Source organism: Rana temporaria, chromosome 9 (genome assembly GCF_905171775.1).
Source record: "Rana temporaria chromosome 9, aRanTem1.1, whole genome shotgun sequence".
In the NCBI taxonomy this organism is placed as follows: domain Eukaryota; kingdom Metazoa; phylum Chordata; class Amphibia; order Anura; family Ranidae; genus Rana; species Rana temporaria.
Genome location: NC_053497.1, coordinates 23,161,926 through 23,184,371, shown reverse-complemented (window position 1 = coordinate 23,184,371; position 22,446 = coordinate 23,161,926). Strand labels below are relative to the sequence as shown.

The 22,446-nt window shown below is 46.1% G+C and overlaps 1 protein-coding gene across 4 annotated transcripts in view; it reads left to right on the top strand.

Moving 5' to 3' along the window:
* The window catches only part of TMEM268 (transmembrane protein 268), an 81,641-nt gene that overhangs the window by 44,031 nt on the left and 15,164 nt on the right, over positions 1–22,446 (top strand). For 3 of the 4 annotated variants that reach the window (XM_040322963.1, XM_040322964.1, XM_040322966.1), the window contains exons 4-6: positions 528–635; positions 7,995–8,144; positions 8,222–8,332. In XM_040322963.1, coding sequence (XP_040178897.1) covers positions 528–635; positions 7,995–8,144; positions 8,222–8,332 — 369 coding nt within the window. The remainder of the gene's footprint in view (positions 1–527; positions 636–7,994; positions 8,145–8,221; positions 8,333–22,446) is intronic. The other variant, XM_040322965.1, reaches the window with a different exon arrangement.

Below are 22,446 nucleotides of genomic sequence, written 5' to 3'. Positions count from 1 at the left end.
GGCTGCATTTTAAAAAAAAGTATTGGTAATCGGTATCGGCGAGTACATGAAAAAAAGTATCGGCACTTGTACTCGGTCCTAAAAAAGTGGTATCGGGACAACCCTAGTTTTAATGCCCATCGAGCGCTGCCTTTGTGTGTATTTTGTATCCTCCTATCCATTTTTCCAGTGGTTGGGAGCTGCACTGGGAATCAGCCTGCAAGGAGATCAGCTAAACGTAGTTGGATCTGTATGTGCCTTATAATTGAATCGAAATTAGTCGATTAAAAAAAAAACGATTAATCGAACACGAAAATTGTAATCAGTAATAGCCCTAATTTGCAGGCAACATTATCTAACCCAATATGTATTAAAGGAACATGAAGCAACATGAGTTTGCAAACTGGTGATTGTGTTTTGCAGAACCTCTTCTACAAGCCAGGACGTTAAGAGACCACTTCTGATTTCTTCTTGACTTGTCGTAGTGATTAAGCCCAATAGCTTGTGATTGCGAGTCCTGTCATGACCATCAACTTCTCCTTTTCCAGCTCCCTGTGGAACAATGCAGACGCTCCTTACAGATCCCTGCAATTATTCCAGAGGTCCACAGATACATTTTCTTCAGCTCTCGAGGTTTTGGGATGATTCTGGCCCTGGTGAGCATATAATAATATCTGTAATTCTAACAACATGCAAGGAAACAAACAGTAAATATGAGATGTCATCACTCCATCTGGCTGATTGCTTGTCGAAAGATCGCAGCGTACAGCCGGCTATAGCTGCTGGCAGTAATCACTGTATTCTGACGGATGGGAAACCTCCCGCTGTCAGAATACAATGGCACAGTGGGAGGGATTCCCCCATTACTGGCTGTGTTGATGGGGGGAAAAGCAAGCAATTTTCTTTTTCTTTCGACCTGTGGTTGAAGAAAAAAAAATTGTGTAACATATGGCTTGCTTTACAGAGGAATTCAGCTGGTCATTTCCAGAAGAACTAATAATCATCCACTGGATGTCTTTTTAACTATTGGTTCCCTGGCTCAAGCCCTGAGCAGATGTCTGCCTCCTCATCCTAAAATTATAGACATAGGAGCAGATCCAGGGCTCAAGTCCTGCGGGAACGCGTGGGAACGGAGTTCCTGCACTTTTTTCACAGCAGGAACGCAGTTCCCTTTGCAGGACTTGAGCAGCCGAGCCGTCCGAGCCAATCCTTCACTAAGCAGCGATGCCCAGCTCCAGTCACTGTCAGAGGCAGGTGAACCTTAGTAATCCTTTATGTTACTGGCCGCTTCTATCACCTTGCTTAAAGTTCTTTCTAAATCCTGTGATAACTCGCGGCAGACCGCCACAATGTCTCCTGGAAACAATGACAAAAGCTCCCAGGAGACATTGCGGCACAGAGGAAGTGACGGAATACCCGCACACTACCCGATGAATCCTTATACAGGAAGCGGCCAGTAACATAAAGGATTACTAAGGTACAGTGGATCGAAAAAAAAATGCGGTTTAGTAATTATGCACATGAGCGTATCTTTTTTTTTTTTTTGGTAGGGGAGTGGATCTTGGGTGGGAGTTCCCACACTTTTTTCCCCAGGACTTGATCCACAGAGAGAGTACGCCGGCGTATTTTCAAATTACCCGCGTCGTATCTGTTTTGAATCCTCAAAACAAGATGCGACGGCATCTGGGTTAGATCCGACAGGCGTACGTCTTCGGATCTAAGATGCAATTCTTCGGCGTCCGCTGGGTGGCGTTCCCGTCGTTTTCCGCGTTGAGTATGCAAATTATGCAAGTTCGACGATCCACGAACGTACGAGCGGCCGTCGCATTTTTTTACGTCGTCTCTAGTCAGCTTTTTTCGGTGTATAGTTAAAGCTGCTATTCTGTGGCGTATAGTTAAACCTGCTATGTTAAGTATGGCCGTGGTTCCCGCGTTTAATTTTAAATTTTTTTTTTTGTTTGCGTAAGTCGTCCGTGAATCGGGATGGACGTAATTCACGATTAAAAAAAAAACGTCCTTGCGACGTCATTTAGCGGAATGCACGGCGGGAAATTTAGGGATGGCGCATTCGCAGTTCGTTCGGCGCGGGGATGCGCTTCATTTAAATGAAACACGCCCCCTAATAGCCGATTTGAATTACGCGCCGTTACGCCGCGAGAGATAGACTACGCCGCAACTTACGGCGCAAAATCTTTATGGATTCGAACCACAGCCGGGAAAATTACGGCGGCGTAGCGCATCTCACATACGCTGCGCGGGTGCAGATCTCTGTGGATCTGCCCCATAGCAGGAATGCTTGGGCTTAGAGAGCAATTGTTCCAAGGTTGGATTAGACCTACATGTCCCAACACCATATCTTGTATCCATCAGAAACATTGTTCTAAAATACTGTATCTGAGAATGTAATCTTGCATTCAGGGAAAAAAAATTAATTGGCAGCATCACCTTATTAACATAAATAATCAAAAAGTAAATCAAGTGGCTGCAGCCAAATACAGTGCATCCGGAAAGTATTCACAGCGCTTCACTTTTTCCGCATTTTATTTTATGTTACAGCCTTATTCCAAAATGGATTAAAGGGGTTGTAAAGGTACAATAATTTTTTTCCTAAATACGGTAGCTTCCTTTACCTTAGTGCAGTCCTCCTTCACTTACCTCATCCTTCCATTTTGCTTTTAAATGTCCTTATTTCTTCTGAGAAATCCTCACTTCCTGTTCTTCTGTCTGTAACTCCACACAGTAATGCGAGGCTTTCTCCCTGGTGTGGAGTGTTTTGCTCACCCCCTCCCTTGGACTACTGGAGAGTCAGGATGCCCACTAACACACAGCTCCTTTATCTGCAACGTAGAGAGTGTCCCGACTCTCCTGTAGTCCAAGGGAGGGGGCGAGCACGACACTCCACACCAGGGAGAAAGCCTTGCATTACTGTGTGGAGTTACAGACAGAAGGACAGGAAGTGAGGATTTCTCAGAAGAAATAAGGACATTTAAAAGCAAAATTGAAGGATGAGGTAAGTGAAGGAGGACTGCACTAAGGAAAATAAAGTTATTTAGGGGAAAAAATTTTTACCTTTACAACCCCTTTAAGTTCATTATTTTCCTTCTACAAACAAAACCCCATAATAACATGAAAGATAACTGTTTGAAATGTTTGCATATTTATTAAAAACAAAAAAAATCCCATGTACATAAGGATTGACAGCCTTTCCTCAATACTTTGGTGAAGCTCCTTTGGCCCCAATTACAGCCTCCAGTCTTTTTGAGTATGATGCTACAAGATTGGCACACCCGTTTTTGGAAGTTTCTCCCATTTCTTCTTTGCAGGACCTCTTAAGCTCCATCAGGTTGGATGGGGAGCGTCGGTGCACAGCCATGTTCAGATCTCTACAGAGATATTCAATCTGGTTCAAGTCTGGGCTCTGGCTGGGCCACTCAAGGGCATTCACAAATTTGTACCATAGCAGCTCCTTTGTTATTTTGGCTGTGTGCTTAGAGTCGTTGTCCTGTTGGAAGATGACCCTTCACCCCAGTCTGAGGTCCAGAGTAGGTGTTCATCAAGGATGTCTCTGTACATTGCTGCATTCATCTTTCCCTCGATCCTGACTAGTCTCCCAGTTCCTGCCACTGAAAAACATCCCCACAGCATGATACTGCCACCACCATGCTTCACTGTAGGGATGGTATTGGCCAGGTGATGAGCGGTGCCTGGTTTCCTCCAGACACAACGCTTGCCATTTAGGGCAAAGAGTTCAATCTTGGTTTCGTCAGACCAGATAATTGTTTCTCATGGTCTGAGAATCCTTCAGGTGCCTTTTGGCAAACTCCATTGCGGGCTGTCATGTGCCCTTTACCGAGTAGTGTCGTCCATCTGCCCACTCGACCATACAGGCCGGATTGGTGGAGAGCTGCAGAGATGGTTTTTCTTCTGGAAGATCTCCTCTCTCCACAAACACTGGAGCTCTGTCAGAGTGACCATTGGGTTCTTGGTCACCTCCCTGACTAAGGCCCTTCTCCCCCGATTGCTCGGTTTGGCCGGGCGGCACGCTTTAGGAAGAGTACCCGTGGTTCCAAACTTCTTCTATTTACAGATGAAGGCCACTGTGCTCATTGGGACCTTCAATGCTGCAGAAATGTTTCTGTACCCTTCCCCAGATCTGTGCCTTCGTACAATCCTGTCTCAGAGGTCTACAGGCAATTCCTTGGACTTCATGGCTTGGTTTGTGCTCTGACATGCACTGTTATCTGTGGGACCTTATATAGACAGGTGTGTGTGCCTTTCCAAATCTAGTCTAACCAACTGAATTTACCACAGGTGGACTCCAATCAAGTTGTAGAAACATCTTAAGGATGATCAGTGGAAACAGGATGTACCTGAACTCAATATTGAGTGTCATGGCAAAGGGTGTGAATACTTATGCATTTGTGATTTTTCGAATTTTTTATAAAATTTGCAAAGATTTCAAACTTCTTTGCCATTATCATTATGGGGTATTGTTTGCAGAATTTTGAGGAAAATTTTATTTTGGAATAAGACTAACATAACAAAATGTGGAAAAAGTGATGCGCTGTGGATACTATCCGGATGCTCGGTATACAAATCACTCGGACATTGACGGTCAAGACGGGTTAGTTTTCCAACTAAATGTTAGAATGAGTAGACTCCAAATGTGCTGGTTGCAGCATCTCAGAAATTGTTGACCTGCTGGGATCTTCATACAATAAAGTCTCTAGAGCAGTCTTTATCAACCATTTCAGCAGAGGAACTCTTGAATTAACTTTCTAATCTCAGGGAACCTCTGCTATTACAACTCAGTACAGTGGAACCTTGGATTGCGAGGTTAACGAGCATTTCGCAATACAAGCACTGTATTTAAAAAAAATCTTAACTCTGTTTGCGAGTGTTGTCTTGCAAAACGAGCAGGGTACAAGCCAAAGCGGTGTGCAGTACCGCGTTTGGCCTGAGGTGGGGGGGGGGGTGCTGGAGCCGTTCAGAAAGACTCCGTTCCCGAGCCTTTGAGGTTGGCCGAGCTGTTCTTGGGCCTTTCCGAGGCTCTGGCCACATGCGGTATTGCATGCCATTGAAGTCAATGCGGAACAAATTATTTTAGTTTCCATTGACTTCAATGGGGAAACTCGCTTTGATATGCGAGTACTTTGGATTTCGAGTATTCTCCTGGAACGGATTATGCTCGTAATCGGAGGTTCCACCGTACATTTTTTTGATTGTCAGTGGGAAGAATGCTCCTTAAGCTGGGACCAGCCGAGATTCAAACCATCTATGGGTAGGCTGATTATCCCCAAGCTGATCCACCAATAGACTTGGGCACAACCAGCATACCAAATTTTTACATGCAATTATTGCCAGCGGCTATAACTACTACCAATCATCACTTTGTTCTCCTGCCAGGGATGGATCCTCACGTGCCATCCAACCACAGGTAGAAGGGAAAAAAAAACAGTCTGTGTTGATGGGCGAATCCCTCCCGCGGTGCTATTGTATTCTGCCAGTGGGGAGCTTTCCCAGAACACAATGATAAGTGTTGCCAGCTGTAGCTGGTGGCACTAATTAGTCAAGAAAAACCTGCGATGAGAAAATGTAAAAAAGCAAAAAACGATTACCTCCAGAAATAAAACGATAATTCTCCTGCTCTACAAGACTCTGGTCCAGCTGCATCTGGAGTATGCTGTCAAGTTCTGGGCACCAGTTCTCAGGAAGGATGTCCTGGAAATGGAGCGAGTATAGAGAAGGGCAAAGATAATAAAGGGTCTGGAGGATATTTAGTTATGAAGAAAGATTGCGAGCGCTGAACTTATTGCCTCTGGAGAAGAGACGCTTGAGAGGGGATATAATTTCAATTTACAAATACCGTACTGGTGACCCCACAATAGGGATACAACTTTTCTGCAAAAGGGAGTTTAATAATACACGTGACCACTCATTAAAATTAGGACAAAAGAGCTGTGACGGATCTCGAACACCCCAGTTGGGCACATCCGCCAGACCTGTGTCTCCTGTCCTCCAAACGCACCCGCAGCCTGTAGATTCGCCATAACCAGCCCTTAACCCCTCAATCACGAGACAATCCACACAGGTGTTGAGGGTTAAACATGCAGAGCATAAACTGTTTATTAAATCCAAGACATACAGTTTTACACACAGTTAGGGACACTCCCCTTGTCCCCCTTTGACAAGGCTAAGGAACAACCAATGGGAACTGAACATTTGTACATTGAAACAGGCTACAGATAAACATACTGGGCTGGATTCAGATAGAATGCTCTATCTATGGGCGGGCGTAACGTATCTGCGATACGTTACGCCGCCATAACATAGGGTGCAAGTTCCGTATGCAGAAACAAATTGCGTTTTTAGTTACGGCGGCGTAACGTATGTGTGGCGGCGTAAGCCCGCCCTAATTCAAATGGGGATGATGTGGGCATGTTTTATGTAAATGAACTGTGACCCCACGTATTTGACGTTTTTCAGGAACGGCGCATGCACCGTCCGTGGAATTTCCCAGTGTGCATTGCTCCAAAGTACGCCGCAAGGACGTATTGGTTTCGACGTGAACGTAAATGACGTCCAGCCATTGACTTGCGCAAATGACGTAAATTTTTCAAAATTTGACGCGGGAACGACGGCCATACTTCACATAGGATACTTCTCATATAGCAGGGGTAACTTTACGCCCAAAAAAAGCCTAACGTAAACGACGTAAAAAGATGCGCCGGCCGGACGTACGTTTCTGAATCGGCGTACTACCCAATTAGCATATTCATCACGCAACTATACGGAAGCGGCACCTATCGGCCAGCGGAAATATGCAGCCTAAGATACGACGGTGTAAGACACTTACGCTGGTCGGATCTTAGGGAAATCTATGCGCAACTGATTCTCTGAATCAGTAGCATAGTTACGACGGCCCGCACTCGGAGATACGACGGCCCGCACTCGGAGATACGACGGCCCGCACTCGGAGATACGACGGCCCGCACTCGGAGATACGACGGCCCGCACTCGGAGATACGACGGCCCGCACTCGGAGATACGACGGCCCGCACTCGGAGATACGACGGCCCGCACTCGGAGATACGACGGCCCGCACTCGGAGATACGACGGCCCGCACTCGGAGATACGACGGCCCGCACTCGGAGATACGACGGAGTATCCGGAGATACGACGGAGTATCCGGAGATACGCCGGCGTATCTCCTATCTGAATCCTGGCCACTGAGATTATGGTAAGCAGGCAGCCTCTCAATACACTTCCCCTACGGAGAGACGTCTCCAGTCCAGACCATTGTCTATGTGCAATGAACCAAGACAATTAGACACAGCAACAAGGGGGTGAGGGGGGGGGGGGAGAAGGGCTGTAGCATTACATTACATTATCTCAATGCCAGCTTGTCTTCAGGTCTCCAGTATTCTGGGCCATAATCTGTGGGTAACAGGCCCGCCCACAGTCCCTTTCAAAACACACAGTGACAGTGGGTTCTGTCACAAGAGCTTTAACCATAAAAAATGTAGAGGGTTCTTTACTGTAAGAGCGGCAAGGATGTGGAATTCCCTTCCACAGGTGGTGGTTTCAGCTGGGAGTTTAAGAAAAACTATTAGATAAGCACTTGAACGACCACAACATACAGGGATATACAATGTAATACGGACATAGAATTACACACAGGTGGGACTTGTGTCTTCTTTCAACCTCACCTACTTTGTAACATGACATTTTAACTAGGAATGTGGTTTTCGACATATTGTAATACACATGTTCTGTGCACACAATAGGAACCTGTTTAATATGTCTGGGGGTTTAATTCAAGAAGCATGTCGACAAAATGTTAAGGGAATTGGAACTAAATTAGTTGACTCAATGATGGAAAAGATCAAATGCTCTGCCGATTCATTTTTCGGCATTTCTGTACAAACGTTCAAACAAAATTCTCCTGGTGTATGACCGGCGGAAGGATTTTCTTGGCATGGGCTGTCCTAAATTCACGTTTCTAACCTTCTAGATCCTGTATATCTCCATTTGGGTCAATCTCTACTCCACCGTTCAGATGTTTACTAGTGGCCAAAGCTGGGTCACCAGTATCCCTGTGACTCTAACCGCGGTCCTTGTCACAGCCGCGGTCATCCTAATCCTCAATCAGCAACAAAAAAAGGTGAGTAGAATCCATGCTTGTAGGATTTGGATCCTAGTTCTCTGGTTCCAATTCTAATTATTCATCCATCATGATAGATAAATACCAACACTGACATCATGCTGGCAGCAGCCAATGAGTCCTTCATGAAGTACAACGTCCTACTGGGCATAAGTGACCGGTCTCAGAGCTGTCGAAATGCCCCATCTGTATCCTTTACACCACAGAATACCTATTGTCTATATACAGTATATTACCAATAGTATTGGGACGACTGCCCTTTACACGCACATGAACTTTAATGGCATCCCAGTCTTATAGCCAGATTCAGATAGCTATACGCCGACGTAACTCTGAATCGTCCTAAATGTAAGCGTATTCTGGAAACCAGATACGCTTAAATTAGGCTAAGATACGAGCGGCGTAAGTCTCCTACGCCGTCGTATCTTAGGGTGCAATATTTAGGCTGGCCGCTAGGTGGCGCTTCCGTTGAGTTCGGCGTAGAATTTGCAAATAACTAGATACGCCGATTCAGAAACGTACGTGCGCCCGGCGCATATTGTTTACGTACGGCTTTTTCCGGCGTAAAGTTAGTCGAACAAATAGCTGGCCTAGTCAATGTTAAGGATGGCCGTCGTTCCCGCGTCAAAATTTGAAATTTTTACGCCGTTTGCGCAAGTCGTCCGTGAATGGGGCTGGACGTAATTTATGTTCACGTCGAAACCAATACGTCCTTGCGGCATTCTTTGGAGCAATGCACACTGGGATATGTACACGCGTCGTTCGTAAAAAAAAAAAGTCAATCACGTCGGGTCACCACCCATTTACATAAAACACGCCCCCTCATCCTCATTTGAATTAGGCGCACTTACGCCGGCCCCATTTACGCTACGCCACCGCCGCAACTTAGGAGGCAAGTGCTTTGTGAATACAGCACTTGCCTCTCTGACTTACGGCGTATGATACGCTATGCCGCCTGAAAGATGCGCCGCCGTACCTGAATCTGGCTATTAGTCCGTAGGGTTCAATATTAAGTTGGTCCACCCTTCGCAGCTAAAACAGCTTCAACTCTTCTGGGAAGGCTGTCCTCAAGGTTTAGGAGAGATGAGAAAGATCTCCCTCTTACCGGCTCTACCATAAGAGAAGTGCTTGGCACGTCCTTCACACTGCTGACAGGGAGATCAATGTGCCAGGGTCATATACACAGGATTACCAAAAGTATTGGGACACCTACCTTTACACGCACATGAACTTTAATGTCTTAGTCCGTAGGGTTCAATATTGAGTTGGCCCACCCTTTGCAGCTATAACAGCTTCAACTCTTCTGGGAAGGCTGTCTACAAGGTTTAGGAGTGTGTCTATGGGAATGTTTGACCATTCTTCCAGAAGCGCATTTGTGAGGTCAGGCGCGTTAAGTTAATGTTGGATAGGGCCTGGCTCGCAGTCTCTACTTTAATTCATCCCAAAGGTGTTCTGTCTGGTTGAGGTCAGGACTCTGCAGACCAGTTAAGTTCCTCCACCCCAAACTCGCTCATCCATGTCTTTATGGACCTTGCTTTGTGCACTGGTCCAAATTATTTGGTGGAGGGGAGATTCTGGTGTGGGGTTGCTCTTCAGGGGTTGGACTTGGCCCATTAGTTCCAGTGAAGGGAACTCTTAAGGTGTCAGTATACCAAGATATGTTGGACAATTTCATGCTCCCGACTTTGTGGGAAGAGTTTGGGGACGGCCCCTTCCTGTTCCAACATGACTGCACACCAGTGCACAAAGCAAGGACCATAAAGACATAGATGAGCGAGTTTGGGGTGGAAGAACTTGACTGGCCTGCACAAAGTCCTGACCTCAACCTGATAGAACACCTTTGGAATGAATTAGAGTGGAGACTGCGAACCAGGCCTTCTCATACGTGCGTGCCTGACCTCACAAATGCATACCTCCCAACTTTTCAACTTCAGAATGAGGGACAAGTGAGCATACCCCCCAAACGAAGTTGTTGAGCGGGGGGGGGTCCGCGGATCAAAGTTGTTGAGCGGGGGGGGTCCACGGATCAGAGTTGTTGGGGGGGGGTTCGCTGATCAAAGATAAAGATGTTGAACGGGGGGGGAATTATGTGGATCAGATTTGTTGAGCGGGGGGGGCCAGATCAAAGCTGTTGAGCAGGGGGAGGGATTCCGTGGATCGGAGTTGAGCGGGGGGGGGTTTGTCGCCAATCGCGGGATTTACCACGGTAATCGCGGGGGGGGGGTGCCACAAAATCGCGGGGGGGGGTGCCACAAAATCGCGGGACAATAGCATGTGTATATATATATATATATATATATATATATATATATATATATATATACTGCGTTTTGGCCATTAGATGGAGCCAAAGAACATAGGGATTAATCTATTATAGAAATTACAGTCTGCAAAAATGTGTGTCACAGTCATCTGATGAATATTTTAGAATTAAACCCCATTGTGTCCAATATGCATTGCATTAGTATGTAGAAGCTTTGCATGATATTTGAAAACATTCTATAAGTTGGACATCAGTTCATTTTTGCTGCTTAACCACTTAAGGACCCCTTCACGCCGATATACGTCGGCAGAATGGCACGGCTAGGCACATCCACGTACCTGTACGTGGCCCTTTAAGCCCAGCCGTGGGGTCGTACGCGACCCGGTCCGAAGCTCGGTGGCCGCAGGACCCACGGACCCGATCGCTGCCGGTGTCCCGCAATCGGTCCTCCGGAGCTGAAGAACGGGGAGAGCTGTGTGTAAACACACCTTCCCTGTTCGTTGTGGCAGTGTCATTAATTGTGTGTTCCCTATTATAGGGAAACACGATCAATGATGTCACACATCCAGCCCCGCCCCCCTACAGTTAGAAACACATATGAGGTCACACTTAACCCCTTCAGCGCCCCCTAGTGGTTAACTCTCAAACTGCAATTGTCATTTTCACAGTAAACAAATTTTTATAGCATTTTTTGCTGTGAAAATGACAATGGTCCCAAAAATGTGTCAAAATTGTCCGATATGTGTCCGCCATAATGTCGCAGTCATGAAAAAAATAAAATCGCTGATCGCCGCCATTAGTAGTAAAAAAAAAAAAAAAAAATTTATAAAAATGCAATAAAACTATCTCCTATTTTGTAAACGCTATAAATTTTGCGCAAACCAATCGATAAACGCTTATTGCAATCTTTACCAAAAATAGGAAGAAGAATACGTATCGGCCTAAACTGAGAAAAAAAAATTATATATTATTTTGGGGATATTTATTATAGTAAAAAATATTGTTTTTTTTTTCAAAATTGTCGCTCTATTTTTGTTTATAGCGCAAAAAAATAAAAACTGCAGAGGTGATCAAATACCACCAAAAGAAAGCTCTATTTGTGGGAAAAAAAGACGCCAATTTTGTTTGGGAGCCACGTCGCGCGACCGCGCAATTGTCAGTTAAAGCGCTGAATTGCAAAAACTGGCCAGGTCCTTTAGCTGCAAAAAAAATCCGGGTCTTAAGTGGTTAAACAATATCTGTTTTAGCCGGCTGATTACTACAAATAAGTTTGGATTTCTGTTACTTCAGCTACCAAGTATAAAATGCCATCTCTGGAACCTCTGCCCTACAATATGGAAATCCAATTACCTCTGTTGAATGTTTAGATTTAAATAGGGGGCTTCTATAAAATAAAAAACCCACCCACATCTATATCTTGCAGAACCTGGATTTCAATTCAATACGACCTACACCCTACTAAATAATTCAGACCCTTCTCTAATCTTTACAGGAGCCAAGTTAAATATCACAGTCTGTTCCAATCAATGTCCCCCCCCTCCCACCCCCACCTTGGGGCAAATCGTTTTCCAGTACAGTGATTCTGCCTGCAACTCTGGGGATTCAGATCTCAATTTCTTCCCCGGAACATATACATTTATATATTCATTAATATTAAAGTAGACCTTCACTTTTATGGTTCTCCTCCCTCCCCTGCTTCCTCCCTATAATAGAATTGCAAGAAAGAAAAAAAAATCGTAACTATTTGAAAGTTCATGTCAGTCATTCTTGCCCAAGGCTCAGTTTACATCGATGCGACATGAGCTCTGACTTGTGAGACCCTAAGTCGCATGACATGTCAAATTCAATGTTTCCCTAGGAGATCCATCTTAACTGATGCTACCATGGGCGTGCAAAAGTGGTGTGCCTGGGCACACCTTAATCACCCTGTGTGGCTAGATTCCCTCTGCTGATATTTCCCAAAAAGGTCCCAAACGGGGCTTATAAAAGAAAATAGTAAAAATAAATAAATAATAATAAAAATAAAAAACTATTCACACAGTCTTCTGCCCCACCAACCGACACCAACCTCTGCCCCACCAACCTCTGCCCCACCAACCTCTGCCCCACCAACCTCTGCCCCACCAACCTCTGCCCCACCAACCTCTGCCCCACCGACACCAACCTCTGCCCCACCGACACCGTCCATGTTTTAATACATTTGGGGTGCACACCCTAATGCAATAGGCTGTGCACACCTATGGATGCTACACAAGTCTGTCCGACATTGGAATAGCTTCCTGCACTGATTTGGTCCGACTTGGGTGCCATTTCAGCCCCTGCACAGCCTCCTAAATAGCATCCAAGTCAGAAGGAAGTCGAATGACTTTGCCGTCACTGCAGTGTGAACTAATGTTTGAGAAATTGGGGAATTTTGGGACTTTAACCACGTCACCCCTGAACCATTTGGGTGGTCAAAGACCAGGCCACTTTTTGCGATTCGGCACTGCAGCGCTTTAACTGACAATTTCGCGGTCGTGCGACGTGGCTCCCAAACAAAATTGGCGTCCTTTTTTTCCCACAAATAGAGCTTTCTTTTGGTGGTATTTGATCACTGTAACGGTCAGGGGTTAACACTGTTACGATATTCCATTCCACCAACCCACGACAGCTTATCTACACTCCACAATCCGGCAAACACGATCCATATGGATTTCCCCCAGAAACGAGACACACAGCTCTGTTCTCTGGTTCCAAACGGATAGATCTTTTAATGGTGAAACTCAGGCTTTTATACAGTCAACAACCAAAAAGCATGCTGCAGTAATCAAAGGGACAATGACACATTCCACCCACAACATCATACAATGGGTACTAACGAGTCCCCCTCAATCCACATCTTAGACAGACATTCTGACTCCGGGATAAGCTATTCTCACCTGCTACACAATACACATTCCTTTAGTAAACATAAGTCAGATGTCTGACCTTTAGAGTGTGCCAATTCACAACACATATTGGCATCAATAGAACTGTCACACAATACAGTGTTAATTAGCATCACACAATGAAATTACTTAGGAGCCAGACTTAATTAACACCTTAACAGTCTGTGTTCCCACATGAATCACTATTATTGACCTGTTGGTTTTAGAATTAACCACCTGCAATATTTCAAGATATCCTGCAATACATTGTGAATTATCCTTACTGTCCCATCTCATGTAATTCAAGATATCAGTTCTCAGTCATCCTATCCTATGCCCCTAGTGGACATAGGATGACCCTAGACACGAGTCATTGGTGAAGCTGAAACAGGAGCACCCCGCATCCTTCAAGAGCCTCTGGGTCCCACAGGCCAAACCGTTACAATCACCTCTGTGGTTTTTATTTTTTGTGCTATAAACAAAAATAGAGCGACAATTTTGAAAAAAAAAAGCAATATTTTTTACTTTTTGCGATAATAAATATCCCCAAAAATATATGAAAAAAAAAATTCAAAGTCCCGCCTCCTATGATGGACAGAACATGTGTAAACAGGAAATTCTCCTGTATGTACGGCACTCGCTCCCTCCCCCTCATGTTCCCTCCAAGGCAGCCAGCATATATATATATATATATATATATATATATATATATATATATATATATATATATATATATATATATATATATATATATATATATATATATATATATATATATATATATATATATCTCTTGTGGCCCCAGCTCTTGGGGCTTTGTTGGGGGCCACAAAAGTTATACATGTCTAAATTACCAGGCGGGCCGTTCAAAACCAGAATGCGGGCCGCAATTGGCCCAGCGGCCAGACTTTGGACATGCCTGATATAGATGCAACCAAGAGTCATAAATTAGTCATAAATTATTGAAAGTACATAAGTCAAATAAAATAAGTCAATAAAAATATATATAAAAAGTAGTTCTACATAACCATATAAATTCATGTATATACATATAAACTGTTGGTTTGACAGCGCAAAAAGACTGTTGGATAAAAAGTAGCAAGATATTGTAGTACGATAGAACTGAATAGATGTATCTAGGTATAGACCTATAGAATCATGTAGCTACATCCTGAATGTCGACACGTTTCGTGTTACAAACACTTCCTCAGGGGCAGATGCCATCAGATATATCAGAGTATAAGAGTATGTGGTATGGGTAAGGCCAGGGTCAGCAAAATGGTCTCTCCCGGGAGCCGAGGCAGTGTGAACTAAGTCTTATGTATGCCACTGATCACCCTGGGATCCATTGCAACATTTTTGTGCTTACAGTGCCATGAAAAAGTATTCATACCCAAGGAGATTTTGCAAAATTTTTTCATGTTACAACCAAAACCGTAAATGGATTTTATGTGATAGACCAACATAAAGTGGCACATAATTGTCGAAGGAAAATTATAAATGGTTTTAATTTTTTTTACAAATAAATGTGAAAAATGTGGCGTGCATTTCTATTCAGCCCGCCCCCGAGTCAATACTTTTTTAGAATCACCTTTCGCACTGCAAGGGTATCGGTACGCTGTATCTTTATCGAATGTATTGGTAAACATACAGTGTCGGTGCAACTCTAGTCTAAACCAGGAACAAACATTTACCGGTACTATTTTGACACTTAGCAGTCCTTAGATGTGGCCATTGAATTTGTTTTCTTTTAGTACATTTTCTGCAAGTTCAGAAAAATACCTGTTGATTGTGCCAGAAATAATGTTTCTTTTCTCTTATCGTCCATGGACGGACACAGCTCCTTAAATCTTGACAAGTGGGTTATGTTCCCTGTTTACAGGAGAGGACTAGGCAGAAACATGTTAAATAGTTAAATACATGTTACATTAACAGAGTTGAACAGCCCCGCCCAGGGGGCGGTCCCTCCAGACATAACCCTCCTCACTGCAGCTTGCAGCCTCAGTTTCGTTCTGCCTAGCAAAGGAGAAGGACGTATGGCGCCCTTTGGCCCCAGCGCCCTGAGGAGAAATTTTATTTTATTTTACTTTACTTTTTCTTGAAGAATCTTCTTTCAACTGTTGGCTGAGAGACAGGCTGGATATTATAGATCCTTGTAGTCTACTCAGTCCGACCAGCAAGCGTGGGCACACCTTTGCAAAGAGGCTTGGTCTGCCACGCCATACCTCATGACTCCTGAGGTGGCCGGTGAGCTTTGCTCCGAGGTCCACATATGACTGAGCTGTGGTGTTGCCTCAATCACAGTGGACCGGGCCGACAGCTACCTCCATTGCGGTTGTAGGTCTGTCAGGAATGCGTCAGCGAGTCCTCGCTCGGACGGGTAAGTACAGTCCCTCCTGCTTCGGTGGGTTGGTACAGCTGGGCATTCCTGGGGTTCGGGGGTCCCTTCCCCTTACTTCCCTGCTCCTTTCCCTTGCTGCATTGCTAACATTGCCGCTGTCAGGGGGGAGGGGGCCTTCCTGAGGGGACTGTGTTATCTGGCCTGTGTTTTTTCTTTTTTGTATTGGGCTTTCCTGTGAGGTAAAAAGCCCTGTGATGAGCACAGATGTTTATGATTATACTTCAGCAGACGCTGACTGATTGGTGACACCTGTAATGGTTTTGCTTTTTATGCTGTATCTGTGTCTTATCCTTAAATAAAACAGCCCTATGAGGCTTTTCCTGTTTAAACACAGGTCCCTGCAAAAGTTACCTCACGGTTCTTTTCCTCACAGGCAGCGCTGTGCAGTCTCCTCCTGAGGGAGTCCCCTGGTTACCCCTGGTCAGCGCAGCAAGTGGGTGAGAGGCCCTGAATAGGGCTCTAGGAGCTTTTGTCTATTTGTATGGACAGGTGTGCATATTATAATACACACTATATGTAAATATTGGAGTCAGTATCTGGGTCCTTCCCCACATGCTGGTGGTGGCAGCAGGTGTTAGCACCTGTGATTCCCACAGAGTTTTTATTGTTAGTCCTGGACACAGTTTGTGCCAGGGTGGGGGTGGACTGCGGGCGGGCGGTAAAAGAGTGCCCCCTTCCCCAGTTATCCCCTGGGGAATGCTCTGTTATGGAGCCATGGACCAGGTACCTAGTTAAAAAAAAAAAAAAAAAAAAAAAGGCAGAATAAGGCATTTATGGGTGCGCTTTTTACTGCTGCAAGGGACTCTCCTAAGCTGCATAGTGCAGCTGGGTTTCCGCTGAGGGCTCGGTCTTTTTTGGATCACACAAATCAGACCGCTGTGTAGGTTTTTTCCTTCTGTGCCCTTCTTTGATAATTTCTGAGATGCGGAATGAGAAAAGCCACTGAGGGCTTTTGTAGTCCCTCACCGCCGGGCGGGAACCCCTACTTGTATGGATCTGACTGATAGAAGATCCGAAGTACTGACCCGTTCCATGTTTACCATGCTGGGGTCTGGCTTGCGGCCTATTGTGGCCACTACACTGGGGTCTCAGTGGTCGCTGGCGCTATTTTTTGGGAGATTTTTCAATTACATTGAAAACTCCCATTGGCGCCCATTTTGTCGTAGCCACGCTATGGCGCAGCTTACATTGTGCTGGCCTTTTTCCTGTGGCCGCGTTCTGAACGCTCGGCGGCCATCTTGGAGTAGTCCTGACCCCTAGTGCTGTATACAACTCACAGAGTGAGCATTTTGCACCAGACAGTGGAGGAGCACCGACTCTCTCCTGAGGTTATTAGCCTAGCGGACCAGCTGGTCCAGGGCCTCATATAGGTCTGTGATGCTTCATTGAATGCTGCGCCCTTGTTATCCAGGGCGTCTGTTTCAGAATGGTTTTATGCACACGGTGGTGTAGTGCTTAACTCCATTACTTGGCAGCAAAAGAGTCATTGGTTCGAATCTGCACACTGACGCCAATCTGCACACTGACGCCAATCTGCCTGGAGCTTGCATTGTCGCTCCCTGTGTCTGTGTGGGTTTCCTCCGGGTACTCCGGTTTCCTCCAAAGACATGTGTGCATACACCTACATAATGTACATACACACTATGTGTGTGTATTATTTAGGGGCAACCCTCCCAGGCCGTCAAAGGCCCAGCTGGGGGACTAATTTGTCCCTGGGTGCATAAGCCGATCACGCCGGCACCCAAATCCTGCCAATGTATATAGCCTTCCCTCCCTGTCTCTAGGTGGGAGGGGCGGCTTGCAGGTTCACAATTCAGTGAAACCTCCCTGCTCTCCGACTAGTGGGTCTGCGAGGTGGTCTCTTCGGAGTACTAGATAGGGTTTCCTCCTATCCACAGAACAAAGTTCTGTCCTTGTGTCTTCCCCTCCCGGCACGTCGGTCTGCCTTGGGCAGTGTGGGATTTGCTAAGCTGCAAGGTAATTTTACCTTTCCTGCAGGACGAGAGTTTTGGGGTTTTCTATGGGCCTCAGGCCCTAAATACCTTTGTGAACGTCGGGTAGTTCCGCATGGAATCCATTTGTTCGGTGGTAGCTGCGCTTCATCCGGGGGATGTCCTGACGTCCTCGGACATCAGGGACGCATACATGCATGTCCCGTTTTGCACATGTCACAGTGTTTTTTTTCTGTGCTTCGTGATGAGAGAAGGGTCTCTGTCAGCCTGTGGCCCTCCCTTTTGATCTGGCGTCAGCACCATGGGTTTTCAGCTAGGAGATCGCACTTATTTGAATTTTGTTGGGACAGCGAGGCTTTGCCTCATTGGCTACTTTGACGACTTTCTTCTGAGAGCAGCTTCTGTCTCCGACCTAGTGGATGGGTTATTCCCATTCAGACCCTCCGAAGATTCGGGTGGATGTTAAACGTTTAGGCCAGAAAGTGTAGCTCAGTGGCAGCAAGCCTGCCCTACATGTGTGCGACCCAGGGTTCAAATTATGGGCATGCTAGGTTCCGACTCAGCGTTGGAGTATCTAGTGTTGATCCAGACTCCTCAGTGGCAAAGGTCCTTCTTCCCCTGGAGAAATTGCAGACTCTTCAGTCTGCGGAGAAGGTATTGGCATCACGCAATCGGTCTTCTCTCCGGGCGCCTGCTGGTTCAGGGTCTGTGGGTAGCCTCCTTCAAGGTGGTACTGTATGCCCAGTTCCACACCCTGGTTTTCCAGTGGAACTACTGTCCAGGTGGTAAAAATCTCTTGTCTCTGAAATCATTAGATTCCTGTGCGCCACCTAGTCAGAGTCTCTCTGAGTTGGTGACAGAGATTCCCGACTCTTCGGTCCGGGAAGTTGTTCCTTCCTTCCAGTGGTCGGTGTTTACGACGAATGCCAGCTCACGGGTTGTGAACCTGGAGGTTCACAAAACTGGGGGGTCCAGTCGGCCCTGAGTCGCTGGACTTGCGTGGACCTATGACCACACCTCCTTGAATGTGTCTGGTCTCGGTAGCTACCCAGGGTCGGGCCTGGCTAGTGCCTGGTGGAAGACCGCCTGGGAATACCAGGTGCTGTCTACTGTTCATTGTCCTACTATTTTAGGCGATCAGGCTATGCTTCTCCTTGTGGTCGACCAATCTGGTTTCAGCCGGACAACGCCACGGCCGTGGCTTCAGTCTACCATCAGGTATGCCGGCAGGCAGACTACTGGAGTCGCCAGATGCTGGACCAGGGCGACTGGTCTTTGTGCTTGGGGTGTTTCGGCTCCCTTGCAGGAGGTGAGCCTCACATGGCATGGATCTCCTGGCAGCTTGTCTCCGCCGCAAGGGTGTCAGTTAGTGGCCAGGTCTAGTGATCTTGTACAGACGCGTCAGTCGCGCTGGTGGCCCTGTGTTGTCTGTATCGGTGATTTTTTGCCATTCCTCCATGGTAGTTGCTTCCTCGGCCGCTCCACAGAGTGGATGCTGAGGAGATCCCGATGATTCTAATCGCTCCAGATTAATCTCGGCGTCCTTGGTACGCTGATATCGGGCGCCTGGTAGCGGAGGCACCCTGGCGATTGCCAGGGCAGGAGGTTCCTGTCTCAAGGTCCCATACTTCCTCCTGTTGTACAGTCACTGACTTGCTTAACATGGTTATTGGAAGCCAGACTTTAGGTGACCAGGGTCTGTCTGACTCGGTCATCTCAACAGGGCACCGTAGTCTTCTTCCGGAGGATCTACCGTCGCACCTCTCTTGGTGCGAAGGGATGGAGTGACGTCCACGGGCGTACTTTCAATGTCCAGGGTCCTGCTGTTTTTAAAGCTTGGATTGGATCTAAAAATTGCTTAAAGCACCGTTTGGGGGCAGATTTCAGCCTTGGCTGTGTTCTTTTAGTGGCCTTTTTGCGGCCCGTTCCCTGGTGGGTCCCCTTTTTTTGTGTGCAAGGGGTTTGTCATATACTTTCCCCTCTTGGCCCATCTCTTCCCCCATGAGTTTTGACTCTGGTGCTCTCGGTTCTTCAGGAACCTTCCTTTTGGAAACATCAGAGAGATTTTCTCTTGACACTATCTCAGAAGGTGGCCCCTTTAGTGGCCTTTACCTCTGTTAGAGGGGTTTCTGAGTTGGCGGTCTTGTCTTGCAAGCCGCCATGCTTGATCCCCCATAAGGATTAGGTGATGGTGCGCCCGCGACCTTCCCTTCTTCCGAAGGAGGTTTCGGCCTTTCATACTTTAGGCGTGGTACGCGCTTTGCGGGTATACCAGCCTACTACGGCTCCATCTCGGAGCTTCTGACTCTCTTTTGTGTCGGTGTCTGGTCCACAAAAGGGCCTGGCGGTCTCGTCGACCACCATTTCTTGGTGGATCGGGCAGGCCGTCATACAGGCCTATGCTCCTAAGGGCGGGCCCCCCTTTCCGGTCACGGCACTTTCGACCAGGGCAATTGGTGCTTCCTGGGTTTTTTTTTTTTTTTTTTCCCGACATCATGCGTCGGTCTCACAGGTGTGCGAGGCGGCGATTTGCTCGTCCGTTCACGCTTTTTCCAGAATTTACATGGTTGCTGTGAGTGCATCTTATGATGTTTTTTTCAGCCGCTAGTTTTTGCCGGCGGCTGTTTAAAGTTGCACCTCCTCCGTTGAGGAGCTCTGCTTGTTTTGGGGTGAAGTTAAAATTGTTTTTACTGATATATTTCCCACCCCTCGTTTTTTGACACTGCTTGGGGACGTCCCACTTGTCAAGATTTAAGGAGCTGTGTCCGTCCATGGACGATAAGAGAAAATAGGATTTTTTGTACTCACCGTAAAATCCTTTTCTCTGAAGTCCATGGACGGACACAGCTCCCACCCCTCCTTTTTAGGTTTGTACTGCTTGTTACGAACTGAGGCTGCAAGCTGCAGTGAGGAGGGTTATGTCTGGAGGGACCGCCCCCTGGGCGGGGCTGTTCAACTCTGTTAATGTAACATGTATTTAACTATTTAACATGTTTCTGCCTAGTCCTCTCCTGTAAACAGGGAACATAACCCACTTGTCAAGATTTAAGGAGCTGTGTCCGTCCATGGACTTCAGAGAAAAGGATTTTACGGTGAGTACAAAAAATCCTATTTTTCGGTGTACAAAACTAAAATTGGGAACTTGGTTATCAGCCTTCCTGGCTATCTTCTGTGAGCTACAAAAGAATTCCCCTCTAGGTAATGGAGGCAAGGGGAAGGCAATTGTAGTCCAAATCAGTAGAGCAGGCTAGGGTGAGAACACAGCTCCTCTATAGATGCAGTGAGGGAGGGTTGTCATTTTAGGACAGGAAGTGTGTTGCTGGCAGGATCACAAGGTGGATAAAAAAAAAAAAAAAAAGCTGAAGGAAAACAAATGCCACCACTGCATCTAAAAGGTAAGCGGTTTATTTTTTTGGAGTCTTTTTTGGAGACCTTAAGGGTTTTTATCCCTGTAGGTAGTGCAGGGTCTGCAAGATAAATGCCCTTCAGGGTAGAAGATTTGCTGATTTCACTTCCTCTGGAACGGGTATTACATACCAGATTTAGTCCTTTATAACCTGTACTACCAAGTGCATGGTTTACCTGTTGAGGTGCCCATGCGGGTTGGAGTACGTTGGACGTACCATTCGGCAACTCCAAGTGGGAGAGCATATTACCAATATTAAGGCTGGATTTGACAAACACAATGTATATAAAAACACTACGATCTTAAAGCGGAGGTTCACCTGAACTTTTGACTTTGGCTCAAGTAAACTAGCAGGCAGAGACAATAATTAATCCATTTTTTTTTTTTTTATGGCGATCCTTACCTTAGTCCTGCAGCAGTTTCTCCCGTCACTCAATATTCCCCGCGGGAGTGGGCGTTCCTAATCACAGGCTGTGATTGACGTGCTTCCGACTGGTGCATACTGCGCGTCACGAGTTGCCGAAAGAAGCCGAACGTCGGTGCGGCTCTACACGGCGCATGCGCACCGACGTTCGGATTCTTTCGGCAACTCGTGACGCGCAGTATGCGCCGGTCAGAAGCACGTCAATCACAGCCTGTGATTAGGAACACCCACTCCCGAAGGGAAAGCGGGGGGGGCGAAAATAGAGCTATACCGGTATGTACGGGAAAAAAAAAAACAACAGCATACTGTTGGTCTCCTAGGTCGGCTTCATGTATTGTTAGAATTTTTTTTAGGGTGAACCCCCGCTTTAAGCATAATAATGTAAAAATACATTCTCCTTTTTTGGCCTTTTCAATTATAGGATCCTCACGTTTCTAGAGAGTATTTAATTCCTTTCTTTGGAAACATAGGAGATTAGTCTTTCTTATTTCTATTCAATTGTTCTTATGGAATTGCAATTGTATTGTTATCCACATGATGGCAGTGTTCCTATGGAATGGCTTCATGTGGAATTCTTTTTTTTTTTTTTTTGGTATCAATCTGGTACATTCTCATAAATGTCCACTAGATTGAGTTCCTGGTGTGTTAATAACATGCCTCGAACTTGTCCAATTGGCTCCCTGTGTCAGTCAGTCATTGAACCAATGAGTGTGCCTTTTCGGCACCTCAAGTCAATATGATGCGCGTGCGTGCCCCTGATGACGTCAGTTGTGACGAAACGGTCGTAGGGCATCACGCACACGCACAGGAAATTCTGTACCGACGAACCACTGAGCTTTTTTAACATCCTTGCAAGGAATTTGTTTATTACTCTCAGCAAGAGTTTTGTTTATTGTTTTGTACTCAATTTGATTAAAATTACCTCAATACGTCTGCACTATCGGAAGTTT